Source organism: Rhineura floridana, chromosome 20 (genome assembly GCF_030035675.1).
Source record: "Rhineura floridana isolate rRhiFlo1 chromosome 20, rRhiFlo1.hap2, whole genome shotgun sequence".
In the NCBI taxonomy this organism is placed as follows: Eukaryota; Metazoa; Chordata; class Lepidosauria; order Squamata; family Rhineuridae; genus Rhineura; species Rhineura floridana.
The window spans coordinates 15,869,445-15,884,294 of NC_084499.1; the positions used below are offsets into that span (position 1 = coordinate 15,869,445).

The 14,850-nt window shown below is 44.3% G+C and overlaps 1 protein-coding gene and 1 long non-coding RNA gene across 6 annotated transcripts in view; one reads left to right on the forward strand and one right to left on the reverse strand.

Annotated features, from left to right (window-relative positions):
• Nucleotides 1–14,360, reverse strand: part of PBX3 (PBX homeobox 3) — a 248,011-nt gene extending 233,651 nt beyond the window's left edge. For 2 of the 5 annotated variants that reach the window (XM_061603892.1, XM_061603897.1), the window contains exons 1-3: nt 14,240–14,357; nt 8,420–9,032; nt 7,111–7,184 (exon numbers count right to left, since the gene is read on the reverse strand). In XM_061603892.1, the coding sequence (XP_061459876.1) occupies nt 7,111–7,184; nt 8,420–8,616 (271 nt within the window). In that variant the 5' untranslated portion in view covers nt 8,617–9,032; nt 14,240–14,357. Of the gene's footprint in view, nt 1–7,110; nt 7,185–8,419; nt 9,703–14,239 lie in introns of those variants that run through there. The other 3 variants (XM_061603894.1, XM_061603896.1, XM_061603893.1) reach the window with 3 other exon arrangements.
• LOC133373753 (uncharacterized) lies at nt 6,551–8,730 on the forward strand. The gene is made up of 3 exons (XR_009759744.1): nt 6,551–7,021; nt 7,320–7,436; nt 8,174–8,730. It is a non-coding gene; the product is annotated as an uncharacterized LOC133373753 (long non-coding RNA).
• Nucleotides 14,361–14,850: the final 490 nt, after the last annotated feature.

Sequence of the window (14,850 nt, forward strand, 5' to 3'; positions counted from 1 at the left end):
ACAGAATCTTAATTTAGATTGCATGGGAAGAAGATCTTGAGATGGATGGGTTTGCCTCTTGATGTATGCCACAACACAGAACTAATCCTCCTTTTTTAAAAAAATAAAGTAAAAGGGACGCAGTTTAATTCTTGTACAATACTTGCACACATAAACACCCAAAATGTACATGTGAAAAGCTACCTGTTGGAGAGTACAGATCAGATATACAGGTCAAGCGATAATACAGAGCATGACAAGATATTGAGATGTGGAAAGAAGCACCCCCACCCCAAAGATCTGCCGCTTGAACAAGCCCTTTTTATCCTTTACGTCATAAAGTTATATCAGACCACAGCTGAAAATGGATTTTCCCTCCGGCAAGCAATGGGATATAAGTACTAAAGCCAATGGAAGCATAGCTGTATGAGCAAGGAAGGATTTGAGTTTCTGTTTGGCAATATTTCTGTTCTTGAGCCAACCTAGTTAGCAATGCACCTTGTAAAGGATACTGGATTAAATCAGTTTCTCAGAAATAATCCTCATTTCCAACAGAAGAAAACTGAGCTCTTGGAACCCAGGCTGTTATAAGCAGCACCTGATGGCCAGCAAGTATCACTAGATATAACTGAAGGGCTCTGTCATTTATCTTGCAAAATATGTATATTTTTAAACCACCACAGGGCTCTATACAATATAGAGCCAAACGCAGAAAAAGCCCCAACTAAAGAAGTCTGCTTCATGTCTGCTTTCCAGATGTCAAGCAACAAGGATGAAGGTTTGATGCCAGAATGCCAAATTAGCATAGCTATGTCCTTTCTCCAACTCCACCCCCCCTTCAAGGCAAGCACACGTAGCACCTTCTAAGAAACACAGAGCGTTGCAGCCTCATACCTCATTTGACTCCATATGCAAGTCCCTTGTTTGACTATATTGTAGAGATAACACTGTGAAATAGCTGTAATGTCCAGCTGAAAACTGTAATTTATCAGTTTGGTTGATGAACTACCCCATACCTTTAAAAAAAAAAAAAGCAGGGGATGCAAGAACCAAACGGAAATGTAAATTGTTTACATTTAACTATTGATGTACATTATTTATTCCAGTCCTACTCAAAACCTATGAATCGTGTAGCAAAGAACTGCAAGTTTGACAAAAGGTCACACCAGTGGTTTGAAAAGGAGGGAGAGTGTCAGGTAAATTTTTATCCAAACTATGCTGATCACCTTGATAAGCGAATGACATTAAACATGACTGCTGGGGGAGGGGGGAAATCAACCAAAGCATTCTTCTCCTGTTGTCAATTCATAGAAACATCTACATCTCATTCAATCAAAGATACACAAGGGGGAGAAAACAACTACCTAACTCTAGATTTATGTTAAGTCGCTCATATATAACCTTATTAGCAATTTCTATGACTCTCCAAATATTCAGCTAGCCCTCTTCTCCAAGGCTCAAAATGCGACAGGGAAATCAAATGAACGAAAAGCTAGACAAATATCCCATGCTTAGTTTTGTACTGCACAAAACAAAGCTTTTCAAATTCTGAGATGTTGATAGTTTTGTCACCAAGTATTTATGTCTATGGTAGGATTCCAAAAGATGCCTTTCAAGCCTTTGCTGTCTCAACTGAATAAGGACCATGTAGTACTCACATGCATTTTTCATCAAGAGCTATAGGAACTGAGTGGATAAACCTATGAAAATCGGTATAGCAAGTCCTGGCCCAGAGAGGCTCATACTAACCTGTCCCTAGCCGTAACATTAATTCATTTTTTTGATTTGATGAAGAAGAGATCTAAGTTAAGCTTCACATAAATATATTGGAAGATAGCTCACAATCAGTTTAAAATTGTGCACAGATATGAAGGTGTCAGAAAATCAGACCTTTAAAAAAACAACAATGCAGACTGAGTTAGTATCAACAAGCAGGTCTGATCATATCTCATAGGTTCAAGGGGAAGAAAGCAAGAAAAGAAAGAGATCTCTCCTAATCAAATTGATGCTTATTTGGTACTTCAATACATCAAGGTCCTCTGGCAAAGGTACTGTGCTGTACGAGGTCTGTAATAATCAAGTATTGAAAGCACTGGGATGGTTTTGTGTTTTTTTTTTAAAAAAAGAATGAGAAAATCACTAATAGGAGTTAGGGAAGGTTAGGGAAGTAGAGAGGAACACATTCAAACTGATAAGAGAATCACTACAGGGATAGCATTTGCAATTCCATATTTTGATGGGTTAAGTGAAAGATGGAATTCTTTACTTCATTCTCTTTGGAGTAGTAGAGAAAACCACTGATAGCAAGTCATGCGGGGATTTTTTTAGGTCCTAGCATAATAGTGTGAGCAAAAAAGCATGTCAAGTGCGGGGGCAGGATTACATCCCTCAGTTTGAAGCAGTCAAGGGTAAGAAAAAGTCTTTAAAGCCACTCAAACATATCACAACCATCTGTTTACTTTTGAGCACAGCATCACACAATCAAATTTTTAAACAGTTTAAATATGGTTATTGATATCTTGCATCGCTCTATTATTCTTTTTATTTCCAAACATAAACAACGGCTGTGCCAGTTTGCAAATACGGAAAAGTTTAATGTAAGCCGTTCCGAAGGTGGAAACTTGTTACTCATTTTCAGTGTCTTGCTGCAGAAGGGAAACGTTCAGGTCTTGCTAGATTTGGTTTTATACCAACTAGTCTGGATAACTGTGATGGGAGTAAGTATTCATGAGCTGGCTCTTGAATATCCATATGGAGCTCAGCTGCAGAGCAATAACGGTACATGTTATCAATGGAGTAGCGTTACATGGCTAGTTACAACGGCAACAAGAAAACCAATGTTTTCTGCATATGTGGAAAACAAAGCTAAATCTATTGTTAATTTCACTTCACATGTGTGAGTGAAGTATTTACGCAGAGAGAGGCAACAAAAAACTTTTGATTTCTTTAAGTAGATGCTTGTATGAGGACTTTGACCATTAAAGGGAGGTTAAGAAATTGACACTTTAAAAACTTTTTTAAAAAATTGTTGACCCAGCAAAGCAGACGTCTGTCTCTCCCCCTGCGGACACCGCCTGCAGCCAAGAAGTTCATTAAGTTTTATGATCTTCCTAAGTCAGTCCCTGCTTATAAACCTCACAAAGGCCACAAATCTGGCAAGGCATCATGTATGCCATTAGGAGTTACTAGTGAATGAATGCGATTTAGGGTTGTAGTGGCATTAAATTAGCGTTTGGTTGGCAGCTGTCATATCTGACTCTTAAAGAAACACACACGCACAATTCAGTTTCACTTATACAAGCACACAGATTCACATGCAAAAATTTAGAATATATATAGCTCACATATTCATTCCTCCCTCATCAGCAGTCTGCCGACTGCAGTTCTGAACTTGCTGTACAGACTGTCAGAGTTAATGTACTCTCATATTAAGTAAATATCAAGTTGAAGACTAGGGGCGATCAGACTAGGAACCCCTTAAACCAGAAGGAGAACAGACAAACAACATAGGCTTGCAAGAACAGGGAAAGAAATAGATACAAACAGAAAGATACATCCAATTCAGCTATGCACCAAGCAAAGCACCAAGCAAAGAACCTTTGCATAACATTCAGAAATAAAAAGTACAGATTTATAGGAAAACCTTAACACAACAGTAGACTTGCAAGGCTTTGTGGTTCATATTCCCCCCCCACTGTGCTAAAAACAAAACAGATGCCGTTTTGAAATGCCTATTACCTTGGCCTGCCTCTAGATATCAGTACAGGAGGCATCAGATCAATTAAGAGTTGTTTCTTACATTCCCTGCTCTTTGAATACAAACAAATGCTCCAGTTGTTTTTAAAAGAAAAAAAATAAGCACCCCTATCAAATTAGACACTAGAAACGTAAATGAATTATACTGAACCCAGTGAGCGCTACCAACAGAAAGAAACAATTACTACAGAAGATCTTTATTATCGTAATGTACACCATGACCCTCAAGGGGTCAAATTTAGACCTACAGTTGTTTAAGAGGCAGGTCTTGTGGGCAATCTTTTCACTGCCTGCATAGAACTCTAATTATCCACAAAAGTGAAGACTATGCTTTTCAGGCTGAGAGACAGCACCACCACCACCACCATGGGTCTACCTGAAGAGAGAAGTCTAATATAGCAGTTTTAGGCTATGATTACCATATGCCCCCCTTTCCACCTTGCTTCTCCATTTTTTGCTTCCAAAAGTTATAATAATTATTATTTTTTCCCCACGAAAAACGGAGGAAGACAAATGCGTCTCTTTTACTACTCTACATTATTGTGAGGCAAAAGGAGCATAGAAGTAGGAAAGCGGTAGCATGCATCTCCTTGTGGCTTCCTGGTTCAAATCAAACAGGAGCACAGCAGAGGGCTGGCAGGGAAATAGGGCAGGTACCCCACTCCCACCCCAGTCTTTATCCTGAAACTTGCATGGAAATGTATTAGTATCAAAAAACACCAGCAGGGTAAAATATGCACAGATTTGTTTATGCAGAGCAAATAACGGGAAACAAGGGGGTCCTAACAGTGACCAGGGCACTGGAGGGAGAAGTGGAAATGGGTCTCCTGCCTCCTAGAATAAGACAATGCAATACAAGATATGCAAGGATTTGCTTTCACGCTTCTCTTGCTAAATGTGTACTCAGCCATTTCATCACAGACGGGCAAATCTATCCCACTACCCACACCCTTCTTGAGCTTGTAAGGCTTGTGCTTCTGGGCAGATGGACAAACCTGTCCTTTGTCAAGCCTCCACTATTACACAGAAAAATATAACTTGCAGACAACAGCACAGCATTTTAATGGGTGACTAGAACCACCCAATATCCCAAATCAGACACAACCTTGTCGCTTGTCAGCCTTCCTTTTAAGAACATAAGAAGAGCCTGCTGGATCAGGCCAGTGGCCCATCTAGTCCAGCATCTTGTTCTCACAGTGGTCAACCAGGTGCCTGGGGGAAGCCCGCAAGCAGGACCTGAGTGCAAAAACACTCTCCCTCTCCTCGAGGAGCCAAGGTCCTAGAGAACACCCTCAGCTAACAGTGCCCGAGGCTTGAAACGGACTTTCTCCCTTTTGGACTTGTCTGACACCGGATAACTACACTTTTCTTTCAAATAGCTATCTACAAATAAAAAAAACACAGAGACCCACACCTGCACCACTGAAATCTGCCTGCTGCAAAAGCATCAAAGGTAATCAGCTCTGGACCTGTCTGAGCAAAGAAGTTTAGAAATAAACACAAACGTAAAGTGTGTGTGGGGGTACCAGTGTCTGAGGCACTTTTTGGGGAGGCGGGGAAGGAATCATTCTCTTTTCTTGTGTATTACAAAATGCAACAGAAAATCAATCTTCACATTCATAATGCAGTCAACAATATAACTAATTCCCAGTTATCAGCACAACTGAAGCAAGATCCGGACAGCTAGAAAGAGCTCAGTCATCCAAGTGGTGTACAATTTAATGAGAACTAGACATTTTCTGCACCTATTAATTTCAGATTACTGAATGAGCACATTTACCAGGAGATGGTTTTTTTCTCTGAAAGCAGAGTTTAATTTTCTAGGGTAACTAAAATATCAAGGGTACAAATACATTATGCAGTTGGGCACAGTCGCACTCTGGCCACCCAAAAGGTCACAGGACACTTCCAGCATTTATCACTCCTGCTTCCAATGCAGTCAAGGATCATTTACTATCCATGTCTTCTCATCCCCTTGCTACCCCCACCCCCGTTAGGTGTGGAGTATCAGCACAAAGCACGGGAAAGGGTGTTGTTTTTTTACCAGCTTACAATGTATCATATTTTTAAAAAATCAGTTCAACTTCTTGAAGCAGAATTGTTGTAGCATTTCTAAAGGGATTGCTATGCAGAAAATCAAGACAGACTTTGCTGTACTTCCTGTATATACACAGGTAAGGGACACCACCACCTTTTTTTAAAAAAAGCAGCATGCTTTTACAAAAAAAAAAAAATTTAAAGCAACTCGCTGTCCTTTAATGCCAGTGTGTATATTCTATTCCTGCACACAAGTTAAAAAGGCTTCTTTAGACATGCCAACACTTGCAGTGCTGACTAGGGCCTTCACTGTGCCATGAAGTTGTGCGCAAAAACACAAAGTTTTGGAAGACCTATATAAATAACAACCCTTTGAAGTTGAGGAGTGCCATACAGATGCTAATCACTGCTAACGACAAATCACATTTCTGAAAGCGGACTTTCAGCCTTGCCAGCTGAATTCTGAACATTAAAAAAAAATGTTTACATTGTTGGGAAGGTTTTCAGGCTCACACTTCATTCCGTATGAAAGACAACTGCCCTTGACTGTCCTGTTAGCCTTAGATCTGAAAGAAGCTTTCTTGAATTAGGTACTTTATATGTGACCTATTGCACCCATTTTCAAAGGCAAAGTGTCTCGACAAAAGTACCCACAAACATACAGAAATACTAATGTGCATACATAGATTCTTCCCCTGTATCAAGATGTGCACAAACACACATATATATATATACATACACACACACACACGGTATCTCCCAAAAGCACTTCTGAAAATGTGGGAGCTCAAAGCCACCGACTCGCTCTCTTCAGTTACATGCCAAGTGGCACCACCAGGACCAAAACCACAAGAGTGGCCCAATAAAGTTGTCGGCTCTGTAGGTCTTTTGCACGGAGGGACCACCGACTGTAATTGGCTTCTCCAGCCTCCTGCATTGCTTCTTTAAGAAACAGATACTGAAAACAAGGCAGAGGAGGAAGGGAAGGGAAGAAAGACGGATCCTACGCTGCTACTTTCCCGACTGCAGTGAGAAGGGAAATTTACCCTGAACGGGTGACACACTATCATTCTCATTTACATTTCATTCTGCAGCAGGATTATGAATTGTTAAAAAAAAAAAAAAAAGCTTTCTTGATCGATTATATTCTCCCCTGCCTCCCAACCCAAAGATCAGAAACAGACAAGGAGGTGATGATCAAAGATGGCTGCGGTTCCTAAAGCAGCTCTCCTAGAGCTCCCTGAGAGAAGTATATTGCAATGTTTACCTATTGGGAGTGGGGGGCGGAGAAGGGGAAAGGGGTTCATTTCAAAAGCGGTGTAACTTGTAGTCTCCTACCTGTTTTCTCTTTGATTTCACAGAGGACACTGAACAAAGCAGGCTTCATTCTGTGGCAGTTCAGTGCATGCTTTCTGCAAAATAAAAGGGATTTTTTAGAAAAAAAAAGATATTAGCACAAGACTGGCATCTTTCTACAGAAGAGGAAAAAAAACATTTTTAACAGGTGTCCTTTGCATTTTATTCTTTGCATTCTCATCTGCTCACAGGAATAACTAGTAAATGTGGCAAGAATTTGGGGCATAGCTTACGCTGGGGAAGGCAGAAACTAGGCTCTATAGGACAACAGGAGCGATCCCATTGTGTACCCACAATTAAGGAGAAAGGTAAGGATGTTTGAACTTAAGCACCAGAGGTGCAAACTGTGGGTTGGGGGGTGGGTGGAGAGAGGGTCAACTGCCTTCTCATTCATCAGTGAAGACTTGAGTGACAAGACAAAAACCAGGGCAAGCCCAGCGGCCAGGAACGGATACCCAAGTTTTGTTTTAAAATTATCAGGGTGCTTAAAAAAAAAAACGCGCAGCAACCTCACGTGAAAATTTTCTGCCATTTCTTCTTGGACATAAATCACATCCTGTCAAACCTTTCCAATTTGCTATATCATCCTCGCTGGTTTATGGAAGGAGGGGGGGGGATTTTCCAGAGTTCAGCCACAAGCTTTGTTTTGCATCGATTACAAATTACATTAGATAAATAATTTACTTTAAGGGAAAAGGAGCGACACCCCCGTCTCCCCCCCCTCCTGAGCCCAGCAACATTTCCTCAATCTTTGTGTGTGTGTGTGTGTGTGTGCGTTTAAATCTATCACACTCCAGACCACACCAATGGGGGGGGTGTACAGAGCACTACAAAGTTTACACACTTCTTCCAAAGCAAACCCCAAAGCCTCCCAGATGAGAACAGACAAGCATGGCAGGCCGATTCCCCCCTCCCCAACCCCTTCAACGAGGGAACCGTCTGAAGAAAGAAAAGGTTAGCAGCAGCAGCCCAGCTGCAGGCATTAGAGCAAGAGGGAGATATTTACACGCGTCGGTCGCTTTCTCTTTTTCTTCCCCTTATTCAGGCCAACTCCGGCTGTCGCCCGGGTCTGCCCCCCGCCCACCCGCATTTCTCGCCTAGCATTAAAAGGGATGCCTTCGTTGCAAGGATATTTGCGTTGCAAGAATATTTGGTCCCAGCGAGACACAGCAAGGAGCCAAACAACAACAAAAAGCGCCAGGCATTTCAACATTCACGCACCCCGCAACCACACGCACACGCACTGGGAGCTTTTTTTTTTTTTTTTGGTTTTTGTTTTAATGAGACCAACTTTGCTTGCGCCTCATCCAAGCTCTGGTCCGTGATGGTCATGATCTGGTGGAGGATGTCGCCTATGTCTTGCTTGCGGCCGTCGCCGTCGGCCCCCTCGTGTCCGTGGGGAGGCGGCAGAGCCATGGCCCCCTGCACCGAGTGGCCGGCCAGGTTCACGCCGGCGAGAGTCTGCAACATCCTGGACTGCTCATCCATGCCTCCTACCGCAGCCCAATCAATGCACTCCGAGAGGCGGCCGCGGAGGCAGCAGGAGAAACGGCACGCCGGCAGCGGAGGCGGCGGCGGCGGCGGTGGAGGGAGGGGGGCAGAAACGCTGCACGATCGGAAGGTGGTTTTGCGCTTGGAGGGGGGGGGGAAGGAAAATGCAAGTAAATCTCTCGTTCCTGGAATGGATTTCAGTCCCTGCTCCAGAGAGGCAAAAAAATAATAAAAAAATCAGCGTTTGATATTTGACCGGATCTCCGTTGTTTATTCCACTCTCTCTTCTGCTTTCCAGAGCAGTAAATCACTCTCTTCTTTAGTTACAATCTTCTTTCATCATCATATTTGTGGCTCGGATAAACGGCCTCGATCAGGCGTCTGCCGTTTGCCTTAGTACAAAGCTTTATTTCCTTTAAAAAAGGGGGGGGGAAAGTTAGTTGCCGGTTTGTGTCTTTGCTCCTACTTGTCTTGGTTTCCCCCCCCCTTCTGAAAAGGCTTTCGTTGGAAACAAAGAGGTCGGAAAAAACGGGAAAAATGCAAAAAAAAAGAAAAGGAGGGGAGAAAAAAGGGGGGAAGAGATAAACTTGCTTTCAAATCCTTAAAAAGTTACGAATGTGACACACGGAAGAGGATTTTTTTTTAAAAAGCACAATAAACCAAGCAGGCGCCCCCAGCCCCTAATTGCAGCATTTGAAAAAAGAAAAGAAAAAGTAGACAAGAAAACGCAGCCAGTAGGAGGGAAAAATGATTGTCCTTTCCCCTCTCGGAAAAAAAAAAAGCCGCTCACACACATAACAAACGATCCCAATGTCTGTGTTGTCTGTGCAACGGGGAGATAAAACAGCAGCGGGGAAAAAAATTTAAACTTGTGCAAAAGAAAACAGGATTTTTTTTTAAAAAAAAAAGGGAAAGCAAAAAAAAAATTAATTACACACTCTCTGCAAAGCAACGTGCAAAAATATCAGCCAGCTGGAATTTATGAGCCCAGCAGCTCAGTGACTGTGTGTGTTTTATGTTGTTTGATGGCCGCTTTGGTGAGGGATTGACAGTCTGCCAATGCCACTCACTCACCCTGCAGACGTGTCACCCTGTGAAGGAGGAGAAAAGCAGAGAGAGACAGAGAGAGAGACTAGAGGAGACGTGGGAGCCAGCTGGAGCCCCGCCCCCTTTCCGCTGGAGCCCCGCCCCCCGATGCTCCACGCTATAACAGCCCGCCCCCTCCCGTGCTTTGAGACCCGCCCCCTTGGAACTCCTGGCTACTGTAGACTCGCAACCAGCCTGGTCTTCCCACCCCACCCCTCCCGGCGCTCCTTTCTTTAGGTGTCCCCCAAACGCAGCTCATCTCCCACGATCCCCCCCTTTAAAGTCAGACGCCCGACTTATTTCAATAGGGTTTCACCCCCCATTGCCTATGGGAGGGCAGCCTCACTCCAGCGCCCCTAGCATTTTTTTCCGCCCGTCTCGGCTCTGGCCGTGTTGGTTTGGCATGGCTTGCGTCGCCCCCCCCTCCACAAAAAAAAAAAAGATTCCTCCTCATTTTAGCCAAACCTTTGATCTTCTGAAGACAAAAGCGCGGGGGGCTGGCACAGAAGGTAAGGGGGCGCCCCCGTGGCTGAAGCCCTGCACAGACCCCTCCCTGCCTGGAGTTGGGGGTTGTTTTCTCCCACAACTCGCTGGCAAGCAGGAATTCGGCAGGGGAAGGGTTGCTCCAGCCATCCTCCCGCCCCCCCCCAAAGCAGGTAAAATGCAGCAATAGAGACAGCCTCACCAGGTGGACTTCTGGTGGCCACACGGGGGCCCCGTCCAGGAACACTGGTGGCCACACGGGGGCCCCGTCCAGGAACACTGATGGCCACGTTATTCCTCCCCTCTTTGCCCAGCTCCGCTTCACCCGAGCTACCTTGCGCAGCCCCCCACTTCACTCTCCCCCTCCCCATTTTCCAAACCCCACGGCTGCTCCTTGTGCACCTCCTCCTTACTGACTCCAGTGCCGCGTGACCCCCTCCCCTCCCCCCTTTTGCGCCCGACTCCCCCCCCCACACCCTTTGCACCCCCTGCAGCTCCTCCTGGCAGAAAAGCCACCTATGCAGACCTCTTCACCATCACCGTGCCCCCCTTGGACCCCCTCACACACACCCTTTGAACCAAACAGCCTGCCCCAACCACCACCCCTGCTCCACCACGGACCTACCTTAGCACCCTACAACTCCCCCTTACCCATTTTCCCCAACCCAACTGCTTTCTAACAGGGATCCCTCACTCCGTCCCCTAGAATTCCCCCCATTATTTCCCCTCTCCCCATATCATTTCTTGATCCTCACTCAGTTCCCTCAAAGACCCTTTATTCTTTTCCCCTAGTCCCTGTCATTCCTGTCGGGAATGCTTTGATTTGGATTCCTGCATTGAGCAGACGGTTGGACTTGATGGCCTTATAGGCCCCTTCCAACTCTACTATTCTATGATTTCTTATTTATTACATATACCTGCCACTTTTCCTCCAAGGAGCACAAGTGGGCCTACATGGTTTTCCACCCTCTCCATTTCATCCTAACGACCCAGTGAGGTAGGCTTAGGCTGAGAGACAGTGACTGTCACCCAAGGCTACTTCATGGCTGAGTGGGGATTCGAACCCTGTCTCCCAGGTTCTAGGCCAGCACTTATTTATTTATTGAATTTATTAGTTGCCCATCTGACTGGTTATCCAGCCACTCTGGATACATTAAAAATCTGAAAACGATAATAACTCTAACCATTACACCACAGTCTCATTCTTCATCCTCGCTCACCCCCTCCAGTTCTTTCATCTAATCCCAGTCCGCTCTTGACTCAATGGCCTAGAAGATTCCCCCACATTCTTTCCTGCTTCCCCTCATCCAAATCATTTTGACCTTCACTCCGTTTCCTAGAACCCCCCTAATTCTTTTGCCTCTCCCCTGATCCCAATCATTTCTTGACTCAATGCCCTAAAAGACCCCTGCTTTATTCTTTCATCCTCCCTAGCCTGTCATCTCTTGACCTTCACTCAATTCCCTAGAAGACCCTCTCAGTTTTCCACTTCTCTGCCAACTCTTGACCCTCACTCCCCTAGACTGAAGACCCCTCACAATTTCACCTTCCCCTCGCCCATCCATTTCTAGACCCTCCCTCACTTCCCTAGCAGGGGTGTAGTCATCCAGGGTCTCGGGGGTCTTAGACCCCTTACTTTTTAGGGAGCAGGGTCCCAGTGTCTCCAGCATCCTGTGAGCCAATCAGCATGCAATGGGAGTATGTTAGCCACTGAGAAGAGTCTTCTAACATGCTTCCTTGACCTTTCCTGCTGATTTGAGCCAATCAGAGTGAAATGAGATGAGTGAGCCACTGAAAAGAGTCTTCACAATAGCTAACACTCTCCCCTTTCATGCTTATTGGCTGCTAGGGATGTCTATCATGGGAGAAGGCGTTTACAAGGGTCTCATTCTCAACCCCACAGCAAAAAAGGGGGAGGGGGAGAGGCCTGGCTATGACTAACATGAAGGGACTAGAGATGTAAAATTTATGGAAATTTTGAAGCTGGGGGGGGAATGGTTTTTTCCTTGTTTTTGGAAAAAATGGAAATTTCTGGAAAAATTGAAAAAATGCAATATTAGCACTTTTTAGACATTGAAAGACACTTTGTTACTTCAGGAACATAAAATGTAATTATGTACAAGTTGGTTTGGCATAAAATTATCACATTTGGTATATTAAAAATACATTTTATTCAAACAATTATTACAAATTGAATTTACTTGTTTAAAATTTTACTCTTTTTTGCAACAAACAAGCTCTTGAATGCCTGAACTGTAAGGAACCTCTTTCGTTTTGCCAGTTTATGAAGAGCAGGCAATTTTTTTAAAAAAAACATCAACATTAATAACAAAGAAAATTATGTCTCTGCTAGTCCTCCACTGTGCCAAGCAGACATAAAGCACCCATTCGGGTAAAGAGAACTGAGAAAAAGGGGAGACCAAGTTTCAATAACACATTTTATTCATCGTGCTAAAATAAAACATTCCATAATCCATTTTGTCTTCATTTTTTTTCAATTTTTCAGAAAAAAAGCCTAAAAAGACTTCAGAAAAAACAGTTTTTTCTGATTTTTTTCAGTTTTCTCCACTATTTGCCCTGCCTTTTCTTGATCCTCAGGGTATAGTTTTTCTAGCCTTTGCCTTTTAGGCTCTCTATTCCCCCCCCCACAAAAAAAACCTCAGTGCCTCACTGGATCGCCCCGCCCCTTCTCCAAGCCCCGCCCCTTCTGATCCTTTCGCTGCTCTGGGCCGTGCCTCAAGCATCGCTCTTTTCCGCCCCGCCCCTTAGGAGGCGCGGCTTATAACGCCGACTGGCCCTCTTGCGTGAGGCTGCCTTGTTACCAACCGGCGGGGAAAGGGGGAGAGGCGAGTGAAATGGGGGGGGGTGCCACGAGCAGGTCTGCAGAGGAAGAGGGGGCGTGGCCTGCACGGATAAAAACAAACATCATAACGCACGCAAACATACACAGAGAACGCTTCACAGACGCAGATGTGCCCCGGGGCCAATCAGAGCGCAGGGACGCGAGAAGGGGGGGGAACCTTAGCCAATCGGGGGCAGCGGTGGTGGAAGGAGGAGTGAAACGAAAAGCTAGCCTATATCTTACCAAAGCCACCCCAGTCACCCCGCCCCACTCCGCTGAGGAACTTGTGGTTGGCGCGTTCGAACAACCACGTGACGCGGAGCGAGGAGGAGGAGGAGGAGGATCGGAAAGAGGGAAAGCTGCGCCGCGCCGGCCTTTGTCGGTCACCATAGCAACGGCTGGCCTATTGGGAGTTGTGGGCATAGGGACCCGGTTGTTCGGGGCACGGCGCATCCTCCAGTACGAGCCGTTCTTTGCCATAGCAACCCTACACACGCACACGCTCGCCAGCTTTCTCTTCTTTGTATACACCTTCAACTTAGGAATGTTTACTCTTCCCTCCCAGCGCCCAGCGGGGCAGATTCGATGCTAATATATCTAAGCTTGCTGCACACAGGAAACAATGTAGGATGGGCGTATAACTTCAGCCTACGCATGTTTCGTCAGAAGGCCGGCCGGCCTTCTTTTGTTCAGTGCCCTTTACTCCCAAGTAAGCGTGTTTAGCATCGCAGCCACACAAGCAGCAAGCTTATTGCGTGGAAGTTTAACGTTGGAATCTCACTTTTCAAGTTTCTAAGGCCGGTGTCTAGCAAAATAGGTTTGATGAGGAAAAACAAGCACGCTCAATCTAAACGCTGGACACAGCAATCCTGTGCTTAGTTAATTGCTTGTAGCATTTACGAGACATCTCATAAAATAAATTCAGGCATTGTTCAAACATGAAAAAACAGAAACAATAAAACCATACTACAATGGTAAAAAAAAAAAACAGCATAAAAACCAAATCTAGCAGGATAACATACCATATACAACACAGAACTTTAAAAAAAGCTTATTTGTATTTAGACCATTTCTATACCACTCAATTTATACAAATGTCTCTAAACAGTATACAGAAAACTAAAATGACAAATGCTACAAAAATACACAAACTCAATGCAATTGCTAATATACACAGATAGCAATGCCTTCTCATTTTCACATACCTACCTCCTCAATACCGCTCAGCCAGGTTTCAAACTAATTGCCCCCCAAAATCTCTTAATGAAGAGAGTTCCTAGAATCTGCTGTAATCACCTGTCTCTCTCCCTAGGCTTACATTTATAGACAGGCTGATGAAGCTTCTTCAGGCTGCCTACAGCTGTGTCCCATACAGCACTCCAGTCATCTGCACAGCTCACACCTAGTTCCAGGTTACATCAGATTTAGTTTGGTACATAGCTGAAATATGTTGTTGGTTTGTTAGCTACCTTTATGTTACCTTTATATACCACTTACACATTAACATTTCTAATGACTGTACATAAAAAATAAAGCATACAGAAAATAAAACAAAAATTTATCATAAAACCAAATGCATAACTAAGACCATCAGCCATGCCACAGAGTCTTCAAATAAGATCTTAAAAGTCCTGGGAGAACAGAAAAATCTGAACCTGGTGCTAAAAAGGACAATGTGGACAGGGTGCAGGATAAAATACCTAGGGAGAGCATTTTGTACCTGGGAGGTCACCACCCAAAAGTCCCTGTTGCTTGTGACTATCCTTAGTGTGTTTAGGATTGCTATCCTAAGGCTGTAGTAGAATACATGCACTTACTTG